General features: G+C 38.6%; 1 protein-coding gene across 15 annotated transcripts in view; it reads right to left on the reverse strand.

Annotated features, from left to right (window-relative positions):
* Positions 1–15,307, reverse strand: part of WNK1 (WNK lysine deficient protein kinase 1) — a 133,649-nt gene that overhangs the window by 57,451 nt on the left and 60,891 nt on the right. For all 15 annotated transcript variants that reach the window (XM_029204588.1, XM_029204578.1, XM_029204576.1 and 12 more), the window contains exons 2-4: positions 14,547–14,719; positions 7,810–8,030; positions 5,436–5,593 (exon numbers count right to left, since the gene is read on the reverse strand). In XM_029204588.1, coding sequence (XP_029060421.1) covers positions 5,436–5,593; positions 7,810–8,030; positions 14,547–14,719 — 552 coding nt within the window. The remainder of the gene's footprint in view (positions 1–5,435; positions 5,594–7,809; positions 8,031–14,546; positions 14,720–15,307) is intronic.

The following is a 15,307-nucleotide window of genomic DNA, read 5'->3' on the forward strand; positions in this document are numbered from 1 at the left end:
CTTATACAATCATATAAATCATTGTATAATCAAGGTAAACTCCCCACACATTTATCTCAGCACCCAAAACATGAGAAAAACTTCAGAAAATTAAAAAAGGACATAGCCCTTTTTATTCTTCATTGGAAGCCAGAAGATGGGAATGGAGGTTAGTGAAACCAAGACAGAGTTTCCCAGATAAGAAATATAATAACTGAAGTACAGAATAACGGACTGTAGATAATACAGAGCTCAGTTTTCACAGCTGAGAGGAAAAACAAAGAACAAGTAAATGCCTGCAGTATCCTCAGAGACCAAGGGTTCCAAAAGTTCCAACTGACTTAACTCCTCAAGCTTTTTATTCCAGCTTTTCCACAGCCTGACTTACTATTTTGCATTTTTAAAAAGCAACTCTTGAATAGGCAGAAAAAAATGCAATTAAATAGGGTTAGATTTCTAAGTCAACTTGGTTACTTACAATGCTAGTAAAAAGGTTCCATGAACAATGGAACAAAAATTTATTCAAATAATGCTTGATATACAATATTTAGTCTTTTTTTTTTTAATTTAACCAAAAATAAGGTATACAGAACTGGAAGGGACCTGAGGTGATCACTGTTGTAGCTCACACTTCTCAAACTTTAATGTACACACAAATCATCTTTGGATCTTGTAAAATGCTGGTTTTGACTCAATCCATCTGGGATGGGGCCAAAATTTTACATTTTTATAATAACAAGTGTCCTAGGATGCCAATTCTGCTGGTTGTGGGGACTGCACTTTGCACAGCAAAGATCTCAATAGTGATCTGAGAACTGATGGAAGAGCATGTGAATAGATGACTTTTTCAAATGCCTTTCTAGTCCTGGAATTTTGACTCTATTAAAGTTATTGTTTTCTGCTCTAGTTGTACCAAATAGCTTTTCCCATTCTACAAAAATATATTGTATATGTACATATATAAAGTGTATCAGTTTCTACTTGCTACTATTCAATTCCACGTTAGTAGGATAATTTTAGTATTTCTAAAGTGACCTTATTTTGCAGGGGAAACTCAACTGTCCCAAATTGACATAGTGTCTAACTTGACTATATCTGGGATTCCTTTAATTGAATCATTTATTCTTCAAAGTATCACTGAGTGCCTACAATGTGCCATATGCTATGCTACAAACACAAAACTATAAACAAAGATTTAATAAGTCGGGCTCTAGGACAATACCTTTTAAAACACTGTATATTTCATCCTTCCTGTTCCCAATTCCTCTCCAGAGGTGAGGGTGGCTATAGGTTCAAACAGTTTAAACAATGAGAAAAGGAGGAAGAAACTACAGAAATAGAAATAAAACCTGTTGAACATTAAAAATGTGGTACATTCATACAATGCAATATTATTCAGCTACAAAAAGGACTGAAGTACTGATTCATGCTAAAACATGGATAAACCTTAAAAATGGTTACGCTAAATCAAAGCATAACACAGAAACAAAGTGTAACACGAAAGGCCACATATTTTATGATTCTATTCGTATGAAATGTCCACAACAGGCAAATCAAATCCATAAAGACAGAAAGTAGATTAGTGCTTGCCAGGGGCTGGGTGGAAGAGGAATGTGGAGTGACTGCTAACAGGTGTGGGGTTTCTTTTTTGGGGTGATGGAGTGGCATTAGTGGTGTCGATTGCAGAACACTGTAAATACACTAAAACCCACTGAATTTTACACCTTCAAATGATTTAAATGGAGAATTTCATGGTATGTGAACTTTATCTTAAAAAAGAAAAAAAACACAACCCATTGACAAACTGAAAAAAGGGTAAATACTACACTAAGACTATGGAAACAGTGATATTGGTCTTTCTAGGGTCTATTAAACTAACGCCAAACACTTTTTTCATTTGAGAAGGGGATTTTCTTCTCAACTGAGCTGGAGTTTGCATTTGCAAATAAAGATTCATTTGTTGATTAGACAGTATCTCAAATGCATTATCTTAAAAATCAAATTAATTTGTTTTCTTTACTTTTATCAAATTATTGCTTATATAAACTTTTATCTGATTTTATGGCACTGCTGTGTCTGACAGTCTGAAGCCAAAGAACACTGCTTTTAGCCCTGAGCCTCCGGTGAGTAGATTTAATCAATAGGGTTTACACTATTTTTCACCTACTCATCCTATACAGTCATTATATTTAACCAGTTAAACATATTTGGTGGGTAAGGTATAAAACAAGGTAGAGGGCTTCCCTGGTGGCACAGTGGTTGAGAGTCCGCCTGCTGATGCAGGGGACACAGGTTCGTGCCCCAGTCCGGGAGGATCCCACATGCCGCGGAGCTGCTGGGCCTGTGAGCCATGGCCGCTGAGCCTGCGTGTCCGGAGCCTGTGCTCCACAACGGGAGAGGCCACAACAGTGAGAGGCCCGCGTACCGCAAAAAAAAAACAAAAAAACAAGGTAGAATTTAATACAGGTCACCCATAAATTCTGCATTAGAAAACAAAACAGGGCTTCCCTGGTGGCGCAGTGGTTGAGAGTCCGCCTGCTGATGCAGGGGACACAGGTTCGTGCCCCGGTCCGGGAAGATCCCACATGCCGCGAAGCAACTGGTCCCGTGACCCGTGGCCGCTGGGCCTGCGTGTCCGGAGCCTGTGCTCCGCAACGGGAGAGGCCACAACAGTGAGAGGCCCGCGTACAGCAAAAAAAAAACAAAAAAAAAGTCCTACCATATAATTTATAACTTTATTTCTTTAAATAGCAGAGTTATTTTTTAGACTTCATTTTACATAAAGAAACTAAAATTCCATGATCCCTCGAGATATTTTAAGTACCAACCTTTATTTGTTTAGAGAAATAGTCAGGAATTGAATTCACAAGATTAATTAGAGACACCTATCACTGGACAACCCGGTAATGCCTAGGCAGTGTCTCTAACAGCAAAGCACTGTCTGATGGTTCACAACAAAATCTACCAAGTTTCAAAGTAGAAATATTGCAAGACCCACAAAGAAGGCTGGTGGCTGAGAGACAGTAGAGAATGTTTAAATATATGGCTATCTGATGGATACTTCATTCTTCTGGTCTAGTCACTATCAAAACATTCAGTACTGCTGGAAGGTAAATAAAAGATATTTGTTAATAAGTCTTTGTGTTTAAAATCCAGAATGATCACCTCAAGCGGTAGTACTGGGTTTAAGATGCTATTTATTCTTAGGCAATAGAAAGAATAAATATGGCCAGTGAAAAATGGGTGTCACATTAAAACCTGTTATGTTTTCGCCACAGAATTAAAGTGATAGTTCTACTCTTAACAGAGAGAAAAGACTGCCCACAAATTATCAGAGCTAATAATTTAAGTAACTACTTGCTCACACTGAGATTCTCCTGCCTACTCCAAGTACAGAGGCTAATAGCATTCTAGTAGAACATTATCACCACTTTTGCAGATTAGAAATTAGTTACAGAACTCTTCAGAGGAGAATTTTTTAAGAAGTTCTGGTGTCATGTGTTTGATTTTTTCTTGAATTTTTGAATTTTATTTACTTTTTTATACAGCAGGTTCTTATTAGTTGTCCATTTTATACATATTAGTGTATATATGTCAATCCCAATCTCCCAATTCATCCCACCCCACCCTGCCACTTTCCCCCCTTGGTGTCCATACGTTTGCTCTCTACATCTGTGTCTCTATTTCTGTCCTGCAAACCGATTCATCTGTGCCATTTTTCTAGGTTCCACATATATGTGTTAATATACGATATTTGTTTTTCTCTTTCTGGTGTCATGTGTTTAGAATCGGAATCAGCAACATTCTCCGTTAAGAGCCAAACAGTACATAATTTAGGATTTTTGAACCACAGAGCCTGTTGCAATTACTCAACTCTGCCACTGTAATATGTGAAAACAGACATAGATAATACAGAAACAAATAAGTGGCTGCGTCATTACTTTCTTCATGGACACTGAAATTTGAATTTCATATAATTTTCATAGGTCATCACATATTATTCTTCTTTTGGTTTCCCCCTCAACCATTTAGGAATGTGAAAAGAATTCTTAGCTCATGGGCTGTACAAAAATGGGTAGGAGGCTGGATTTGGCCCATGGATCATAGTTTGCTAATCCCTGGTTTAGAGTGTGATGGAGTGAAGAAGTTATAGACAGTAAGTTAGTAAATAAATTACACAAACCATTTTACATACAAACTGTAAATTTTATAGTCCTAAAATTTAATGTATTTAACCTCTTAATCAGGTTTAATATTCAGTTTGATCTCCTTAAGAAGATATGTATTTACAAAGGGTATTTTCACATTATTATTTGTTTTCATAAACATTAGGTGGAAAAGAACACGTTAGCTTAATTGAATTCAAATTCATAAAGAAAATCAATCTCTTGTCCATCCACTTTGGCCATCTCTACTTTAACTCCTTATTTCAGTCTATCGGTTATTCCTTCAGATTAGTGCAATAGCCACTTAACTGGGTTTTCAGCTTTTTAGTGTTTCCTCATAAATCCATCCTCCACTCTGCAGCCAAAAAACTCTTTTAAAAATTTAAGTCTGATCTTATGACACCTACCAAGTCTTTTTTTTTGGGGGTCGGGCAGGGGGCGGGGGCTGCACCTCATGGCCTGTGGGATCTTAGCTCCCCAACCAGGGACTGAACTCAGGCCCTTGGCAGTGAAGGCACAGAGTCCTAACCACTGGACCGCCAGGGAATTCCTACAACACCTACCAAGTCTTATAGTGGCTGCAATGGTTCCCCCAGTGCTCAAGTATAGTCTAAACTTTCACTTTCCTCCCTTATCCCTTGTCTCTTCTTTTTCCTGTTTTCAAACTGTAGACATACAAAGATTTTTCACATGCAACTCTTAGTCTTTCCCTATTTATTTAACATAATTTTCCTAACCTGTCCAAACTCAATTAGGCACTACTTCTATGTGCTTCTGTTACATACCTATCCCTAGAATAACTGCTTTTATACACTATGGTAACTGTCTGGTTTACTTGTTTGTTCTCCTTTGCCTAGTAATAAGCTCTTGAGAGACAGGTTTGTGTTTTACTTAACTATAATATTCAATACCTAGGATCTACAAAGAAGTCTGGAACATAATAGACTTAAATATTTGTTGGATGAACCCATGAACTGTTACGGGTTGAACTGCGTCCCCTGCCCGCCCCCCCCACAAAAGATATGTTAAAATTCTGATCCTCAGTTTCTCAGAATGTGACCTTATTTGGAAATAGGATCGCTGCAGGTATAATTAGTTAGAATGAGGTCAACCCGGAGCTGGGTGGCCACAGCTCAATCTGACCAGTCCTTATAAGAGGAGGAGACACGAGACACAGACAGATGAGCGGTGAACTCCATGTGATGCTTTCTAGTGTTGTTCCCTTTTGCACGGTTTGATGTTATACAGCTTCTTAGCCTAAGATCACCAGTCAGTTAGGACAAGACTTACACTGGTCACTCGACGGTAGATCTGTGCAGCATTTTGGCACTCGGAGTAAGGGTATTCAGATGTGGCCATCTCAAGCATGCACATCCCAAAAGCATAAACGTCAACGGATTCATCATATTTCTCCTCATACATCTCAGGGGCCATGAACTCTGGGGTACCTTAAATTAAAAGAATGATTCAGACTCAGTGTGAGGAGAAGCTGCGATTCATGGGGAGGGCAACAGCAGAGCGGCTGACCTGTGAGAGAGAAGAAAGTGGAAGGGGGGTAAGAGGTGAGGGAGGAAAAAGAAAGGTAGGTAGGTAGGTGGTGGGGGGAGAGGAAAGAAATCGTCTTAGTCTGTTCCATCAAATATGTTATAGATCTTACACTACAACTCCTTTATAAAAAACTGGCACAGGATCAAGTGTCTATTTATTTACTGTTTCAAATGGATTAGTGTTATACAATGTCAAAATAGAGCCTTGCATAAAAGATAAACTGATATAACTCATATTGAAAACAAACGGAAGGAAAAGGTAAGAGACTACCGAGGAATAAAGTAGATATAATGGCATCTACCTGTAAGATAGGATGATGGGTTAAAAAAGATCAAAATACTTGTCTGCCCCCTACTGTATGGTAGCTGTAAGGTTAACATTCATATAATAGCTAGTCTCTTGCCATTAACATTCCATCTGATCAGTTTCACTTTTAAGGCGGCTTTTCAGTAAAAAACAGATATTCAATACATTTTTAAAACGGTAAAATAAACTGTAATTGTCTATAAAGGCCACTCACCAGAGCCCTTTTCTTCATACACTTACCACCCCCCCCCCCGCAATACACAAACCTACTGCAGTTGTAAGAAGTGTAGTGAGGCACATCCTACAGACACAAACACAAATAATTCGGTCTGCACTTGAGTTCTCAGACTGAATTACGAGCATAGAGTGAGTGGATGATTCCACACACCAGGTTTCCAATGTTTCCAAAGAAATTAAGCCCGAATACCTCAAATTATAGGACATTTCTAAGAACAGGCTTGCACACTATGGTTTAAACAAAAAAAGAAATAAGAAAAAACCCTCTTGGGACAGAGATTAAGATGCCAAAGACAATCAAAGAACTGCTTCCTATAAGGAGGGCAAAAAGGAAATTCATCTTTAAATAACTCTTCCCAGGAACACTATTTTGTAAGGATGTGCAAATTACTGGTGTTCAATGTTTTTCTTATTAAAACATAGGATTCTAGCCCACTTAAAAATGAATGGCTTGGGCTTCCCTGGTGGCGCAGTGGTTGAGAGTCCGCCTGCCGATGCAGGGGACACGGGTTTGTGCCCCGGTCCGGGAAGAACCCACATGCCGCAGAGTGGCTGGGCCCGTGAGCCATGGCCGCTGAGCCTGCGCGTCCGGAGCCTGTGCTCCGCAACGGGAGAGGCCACAGGAATGAGAGGCCCGCGTACCGCAAAAAAAAAAAAAAAAAAAAAGAATGGCTTTCTTGCTGTTGTTATTGTCGTCACCTTTGGGGAGAGTAGAGTGTTTGTGAAGATTTCAAGTTTTCAAATTGTCATACCCTCTTCAGAAAGTGAAAGCTTATAAAATAATCAGCATTAAATTATTTTTCCAGCTACAACTCTCTAACATAACAGTTAAAGGCTGAAAGGACAGATTTGTTGTATAGATCAGTGATTCTCAAGAATGATGATTTGCCCTATAGGGGACATCTAGCAATGTCTAGAGACATTTTTGGTTGTAACAACTGGGGGGGAAGTGGGCCAGGGGGCATGCTACTGGCATCCAGTGAGTAGGACCAGGGATGCTGCTAAATCATCTTACAATGAACAGGTCAGTCCTTACAACAAAGAGCTGGCCAACCCGAAGTGTCAATAGTACTGAGGCTGAAAACTGCTTCAGGTATATCTTCTGAAGAGTAGGAGTAAAAAAAAAGTTGATAATGAACCATCATATTTTCACATTTTAAAATAAAGTTTTAACAGGCAGATATTTTTGAATATACATATATCCAACGGACTTCTTCAGAAACTAAATTATATATAAATTCAATTTCTTTTATGGGGAAGTAACATACTTTATCTGTTATATAAATAAGTATATGATACTAAGTATCAATGAAATGACTCAGTAAGGTTAACAATTATTACATAATGTTTTGTAGGCAAAGTTCACCTTACTTCATATAACTTTACAAAACAACAATGGTCTTCAAGATGATTCTAGAGGCAAAGAAATAGAGAACTCCACATCACTTCCTGGGTTCAAGCTCTGAATTTCTGAAGGTTTATTTCACATAATAAAAGCTCTGACAAGATCAGGTTTCTAAATAAAAGGAATGTCAGAAAGCCAGTGAGACTGCAAGGTACACCTGAAACATACCTATCACACTCTTGGCAAAAGAAGCCCGCTTCAGGGTTGCCAGACCTAGGTCTCCAATCTTGACTGAGCCTGTAGGGCCAGTGATAAAGATGTTGTCACACTTAAGATCCCGGTGAATAATAGGTGGAGTTCGAGTATGAAGAAACTGAAGTCCTTTAAGAATCTGACGGCACCAGCTTCTCAGAACTTTGATCTTCATCACCTTAAACCTTTTCAGGTACCTAGAAAAGGCAAGGTACACCGAACAGGTTATCAATGATATGCATTTATTACTTTGAAGAATTCCATTAAATTCTAGCATATCTGAGATGGGAATATCAAGTTCAGAATATTAAGATTCAGTAAGCTTAGGTTAGTGCTACTTTTAGTAAGGTTAAAGGAGAGAGGATAATAAGTAGTTGGCAAGCAAATTCTGATAACAAAGCACAAAAAATAAATTCCTTAAAATTAGATCACTGCTAAAATGATTTAAAAGTTAAGAGGCAGAGTTCAACTTCTGGTAATGGTGAAGCAACTCTTATTGGATGCAGATATAATTATAAACTCTAGTAAATACACACACACACAACTACTCGAAAGCTCTGGAGAAATCAAACTCAGGCATAAACTGGAAGGGAGTACACACGAGGGAAAAGGGAAAGCACTACTCTGTGGGGGTCGCTCAAACCTGGACTGAAACCTGGAGCATTATTGGCTGAGGAATGAATACGAGGATAGAGTTCAAGATTACCTCAGGGTCTAGAAGAATGCTATTCAACAGAGCTTTCTACAATGACAGTCTGTCCAATACAATATTCACTAGACAAATAAGAATATTCTTTTTTTTTTTTTCGGTATGCGGGCCTCTCGCATTGCGGAGCACAGGCTCTGGACGCACAGGCTCAGCGGCCATGGCTCACAGGCCCAGCCACTCCGCGGCATGTGGGATCTTCCCAGACCGGGGCAGGAACCCGTGTCCCCTGCATCGGCAGGCAGACTCTCAACCACTGCACCACCAGGGAAGCCCAAGAATATTCATATTTAAATGAATTAATCAAAATAAAAAATTTTCATTTCCCAGTTGCACTAGTCGCATTTCAAGTGCTCAACAACTGCACTGTAGCAAGTGGCTACCATTTTGGATGGTGCAGATTACAGAACATTTCCATCACCACAGAAAGTTCTGTTGGACAGCAGAGATCTAAAAAGTGAAGGAGGCAGAGCGGGGGGTTGGAGGGTGGGGGTGGTGTGTAATCCCAGAAAGGAGGTTCAGGGGCTTCCCTGGTGGCGCAGTGGTTAAGAATCCACCTGCCAATGCAGGGGACACAGTTCAAGCCCTGGTCCGGGAAGATCCCACATGCCGCGAGCAACTAAGCCCATGTGCCACAACTACTGAGCCTGTGCTCTAGAGTCCGTGAGCCACAACTACTGAGCCCACGCACCGTAACTACTGAAGCCCGAGTGTCTAGAGTTGGTGCTCCGCAACAAAAGAAGCCACTGCAATGAGAAGTCCGCGCACCGCAACAAAGAGCAGCCCCCGCTCGCCGCAACTAGAGAAAGCCCATGTGCAGCAATGAAGACCCAACGCAGCCAAAAGATAAATACATTTTTTTTAAAAAAGGAGGTATAGGGCTTCCCTGGTGGTGCAGTGGTTGAGAGTCCGCCTGCCGATGCAGGGGACGTGGGTTCGTGCCCCGGTCCGGGAAGATCCCACATGCCGCGGAGCGGCTGGGCCCGTGAGCCACGGCCGCTGAGCCTGCGCGTCCGGAGCCTGTGCTCCGCAACGAGAGAGGCCATAACAGTGAGAGGCCCGCGTACCGCAAAAAAAAAAAAAAAAAAAAAGGGGGGGTATAGAAGGGCATCTCCAAATTCTGTATATTCACTCTGCCTAAATCTCTGGCTGACCTCTGAAATATGTGTGTGTGTAGCAGAGTCCAAGCAGCCCAGCTAATGTTAAAAGAACAGGACAGAGATTTCTGATTAACTGAGTTCTGATGCTATTTTATCTGGAAATATTCAGGGAAAAAATGAAGAGCACTGATGGTAAATATAAAAGACTACATTTTCCTATTACTATCTTTATGTTACATATGACTACTAAAAGGAAAATCTATAACATTGTATTACAGGATCTAAACAATAAATGTAACATATGAAAATTATAGCATAAAGTATAAGTACTAGAAATACATGGGCCTATATTTTTGCAAGTTTCCTTTATTTTACATGAAATTGTACAGTATCAAGCATGTTGTGAAAAGTTAAAGATATAAATGCAGTATCTAAAGCAGCCACTAAAAAAGATATTTCAAATGCACACACACACACACACAAGTGGAGTTTAACCAAAAAGCTAATACAGAAACTAATACAAAACCTTAAAAATAAATTAAAAAATGAAATTCTGCTTCACTTGGGTGGGATATGAGGTAATTAAAGAAAACTAATGGTGAAAGTTGGTTTTATGGTTTAAAAAAATATATATAAAAACAGAGTTACTTCTGGAGGGTGAGGAAAGGGCTGCCTGGAAAGGGCTGCCTAGGAAGAGGTTTAAGGGCATGTATTGAGATGATGGAAATGTTCTATATCTTAACGGTTTCGATTACACGAGTGAGGTATCACATTAATAGGACAAAGGGGAAAACAACATAATCATTTCAATTCATGCAGAAAAGGCATCAGACAAAATCCAACACCTTTCCATGATAAAAAAAAAAAATACTCAAACTAAGAATAGTAGAGAATATATTCAACATGATAAAGAGCATTTATGAAAAACCCACAGCTATACTACAGTGGTGAAACACTGAAAGCTTTCCCATTAAGACTGGGAATAAGACAAGAATAACCACTGCTCTTCAGTGTTGTACTAGAAACTCTAGCCAGATTAATTAGGCAAGAAAAAGAAAGGTACCCAAATTGGAAAGGAAGAAGTAAAACTCCCTCTATTTGCAGATAACAAGATCCTATATATAGAAAATTCTAAAGAATACATACAGACATGCACACACAACTAGAGTTAATAAACGAATTCAGCAAAACTGCCAGCGTACAAGATCAACACGCACAAATGAGTTGTGTTGTACACCCCAACAATTAACAAGCTGAAAAGGAAAGCAAGAAAACAATTCCATTTGCAACAACATCCAAAAGAATAAAATACTTAGGAATAAATTTAACCAAGGAAGTGAAAGATTTATACACCAAAAACTAGAAAACACTGTTGAAAGAAATTAAAGGACACCTAAATAAAATGGAGAGATGGGTTCATGGATTGGAAAACAATATAGTGAAGATGGCAATATTAGCCAAAGTGACCCACAGATTCGATATATCTACAGATAGATTTGATTATATCTACAGATGCAATCAAAATTCTAGCAGCCTTTTTGCAGAAATGGAAAGCTAATCCTCAGGTTCATACGGAGTTACAAGGGGCCCCAAATAGCCAAAACAATATCAAAAAAGAAGAACAAAATTGGAGAACTCACTTTTTCCAATTTCAAAACATATCACAAAGCTAGGTTTTGTAGTATTAAAACAGTGTGGTACTAGCATAAGGATAGATTCCACATAGAACAGTGGAATAGTATGGAGGGTCCAGAAATAAACCCATGCATCTATGGTTAAATAATTTTTGACAGGGGTGTCAAGATCATTCAACAGGGAAAAAATAGTCTCTTCAACAAATGGTGCTGGGACACTGGATATCCACATGCAACAGAATGGAGTTGGATCCCACACCTCACACATACACAAATGTTAACTCAAAAAATGGAACGATCTAAATAAAAGAGCTAAGCCTGTAAAACTCTTAGAAGAAAAGTTAGGGGTAAATCTGCATAGCCTTGGTTTTGGCAATGGATTCTTAGATATAACCCTAAAGGCACAAGCAACCGGGAAAAAAAAAGATAAACTGGACTTAATCAAAATTTCAAACTTTGTGCATCACATGACGTCATTAAGGAGTGAAAAGAATATATAGAATGGGAAAAATATATTTGCAAATCATGTACCTGATAAGGGTTTAGCTTACAGAATATATAAAGAACTCTTACAACTCAACAAAAAGACAAACAACCCAATTTAAAAATGGACAAAGTGGGCAAAGAGTTGAATAGACATTCCTCCAAAGGTGTATAACATGCACATAAGATGCTCAACATCATTACTCTCTAGGGAAATGCAAATCAAATGAGATACCATGTCACAGCCAGCAAGATGGCTATTAAAAAACCAAAAACAAACAAACAAAAAAACCAAGTGTTGGCAAGAATATGGAAAAACTGGAACCCTTATTCATTGCTAGTGGGAATGTAAAATGGTTCAGCCATTGTGGAAAACAGTTTGGTGGTTCCTCAAAAAGTTAAACACAGAATTACCATATGACTCAGCAATTCTACTCAAAGGTATATATGTATCTAAAAGGCATGAAAACAGGTACTCAAATAAGCACTTGTACACAAATGTTCATGGTGGAAACAGCCCAAATGTCTATCAATAAGTGAGTGGATAAACAAATTGTGGTATATCCACGGAATATTATTTAGTCATAAAAAGGAACGAAGTACTGATACATGCTACAACATGAACCTTGAAAACATGGTAAGTGAAAGTAGCCAAACACAAACATGTATTTTATATTCCATTTATATGAAATACCTTGATCAGATAAATCCTTAGAGACAGAAAATAGTTGGTGGTTGCCAAAGGCTGGTGCAAAGGAAGAAAGGGGAATTGTTTAATGGGTTTTAGTTTTGCAAGATGAAGAATACTCAAGATTGGTTACACAGCAACATGAATATATTTAACTAAACTATACACTTAAAAATGATTAAGGGCTTCCCTGGTGGCACAGTGGTTAAGAATCCGCCTGCAAACGCAGGGGACACGGGTTCGAGCCCTGGCCTGGGATAATCCCACACGCTGTGGAGCAACTAAGCCCGTGTGCCACAACTACTGAGCCGCGTGCCACAGCTACTGAGCTACTGCGCGCGCCTAGAGCTGGTGCTCCGCAACAAGAGAAGCCACGGCAATGAGAAGTCCGCACACCGCAAAGAAGAGTAGCCCTCACTCGCTACAACTAGAGAAAGCCCGCACGCAGCAACAAAGACCCAACACAGCCAAAAATAAGAATAAAATAAATTTTTAAAAAATGATTAAGATGGTAAATTTTATATGTTTTTACCAGAGTAAAAAAAAAAATGCCCATCTATAAATCCTAGAGATCAGCTAGTCCACTTATTTTACACATGGAGAACTGAGGGCCAGAGAAGGGGATCTACTTGCCCTAAATCACAGCTGGTCAAAGTCAGAGCAGAGAGCAGACTCCTACTCTAAGTCTAGTGCTTTCTACTTTACCTCTTGCTGCTTTTGCTTTGAGGCTCAGAAACTGAAACAGACAATGATGGGGAAAAAAGAACTTTAAACTTAAAAGAAAATGGTTAGAAACTTAGATCATGTGCAATTAAAGAGAAAATATACTACGTGGGAAGGGTAATGGGGAGTAACTGCTTAATGGGTATGGGGTGTTCTTTTAAGGTGATGAAAATGTTTACGAAGTTGACAGATGTGGTTACACAACATTGTAAATGTAATAAATGTCACTGAACTGTACACTTTAAAAAGGTTAATTTTATGTTATATGAATTTCATCAAAAATTTTTTTAAAAAACTAACTTTATTTCTATCTACTGACAGACTACTGACAACCCAGTAAGTATTCAAACCAGAAAAAGAATCTCAAGATGCAGATATACAAACAACTACTACCACAGAATTTTCCTTAATTCATTCAAATATTTATCAAGTTTCAGGCACAGTGCTAGGGAGCACAGTCTAGGAAAAGAAACAGGCATGTGAATAACAAGAAGCGTGAACGACTAGCATAAAGATGCTGCCATAAATATTAGAAAAGTTGGATGGGAAAATTAGAATGTGGAGGAGGGAAATAATCTGTTGGCTTTTCAACATGTTAATTTTGAGCATCCAAGAGCATCCGGGATTTTCTACATCCAGGAAATACAAGACTATGTTTCAAAGATCTGAGATTAATCAGCTCAGTAGCATTAACTACAGAAGGTTATAAAGAATAAATACACACTACAGAGACAATTTTTCACAATCCAATTCTTCCACAAAAAATTTACACCATAAAAGTTACTCTAGTTTCCTCTCTGAGTACAAATAGATACTCTAAGAGACATGGGACTCCAAAGGCATACAGGGAATTTCTGCATTTGACCTATCCATATTCCTGAAAGGGATGATAGGTCTAGATGTTTTGGCTTCAATTTCTGATGCTTTGGGAAATGAAATTATCTAGTGATAAATGTCACAATACAATATGTGCATAGCTGTAGCAAAAACTGCCCAATATGAGGTGATAAAATAAATGGGTAAAGCTTGTCAATAAGCTTCAATTTGATTTTAACCACTAGAGGGCTACCTTGTCATTTGATTTCTGATCTCTTAGCCACTCAATTTTAGAAATGCCAATCACCATAACTTAAATCAACTAGGTTTATTCTGCAACAACTTCTCATTTAAATACTTACCAATACATAATTATCAAACCACTTTATACACCAGAGGACCTTGTGGGCAGGAAAATGTGCTCATATACTAACATCTGGAGCAACTATTCATTCCCTCCTTAGTATACTGGGCAACAACAGAAGAACTGATAAGGCCTGAAATAAGAAAATTCAAGTTCTCTCATACTTCTTGGTCAGCTTTTACAATATTGATGAACTTACGTTTTAAGTGTTCCAGATGTCATAAGTTCAGTCACCAAAACGATGCACTTCTTTCCCTTTACTGTGGATTCCCAGGAATCATAGAATCGGACAATATTGGGATGCTGAAGACCCTTTAACATTTCAGCCTCTTCTTTAAATCTCTGCCTCTCAGACTTTGTTAACTTTCGATCCTAAAATCAAAAAGCAAGACAGAATACAGTTCAAGATTGGGAATTTGGGATTGACATGTACACACTACTATATTTAAGACAGATAACCAACAAGGACCTACTGTACAGCACAGGGAACTCTTGCTCAATATTGTGTAATAACCTAAAAGGGAAAAGAATTTGAAAAAGAATAGATACATGTATATGTATAACTGAATCACTGTGCTGTACACCTAAAACAAAAACAAAGGAAAAAACAGACAGAATATGCTTTTAAGATAATAAAACACCAAGTCACATAGTTACACTTAGATGCTAAACATGTACTAAATTATAATGACCAATACTGTTGAAATAAAACATCCTAACACTGAAGTTACTAATAATTAATAATTTCATCAGCCTGTTATATGAGTGTGAGAACAGGCTAAAGTGTATTTAAGAAAACTCTTGATTATAAAGTCATGCTTGAGGGATTTCCCTGGTGGCGTAGTGGTTAAGAATCCACCTGCCAATGCAGGGGACACAGGTTCGAGCCCTGGTCCGGGAAGATCCCACATGCTGTGGAGCGACTAAGCCTGTGTGCCACAGCTACTAGCCCGCAGGCCA

This window comes from Monodon monoceros, unplaced genomic scaffold, assembly GCF_005190385.1.
Source record: "Monodon monoceros isolate NGI ecotype Baffin Bay Population unplaced genomic scaffold, NGI_Narwhal_1 Super_Scaffold_6, whole genome shotgun sequence".
Lineage (NCBI taxonomy): Eukaryota > Metazoa > Chordata > Mammalia > Artiodactyla > Monodontidae > Monodon > Monodon monoceros.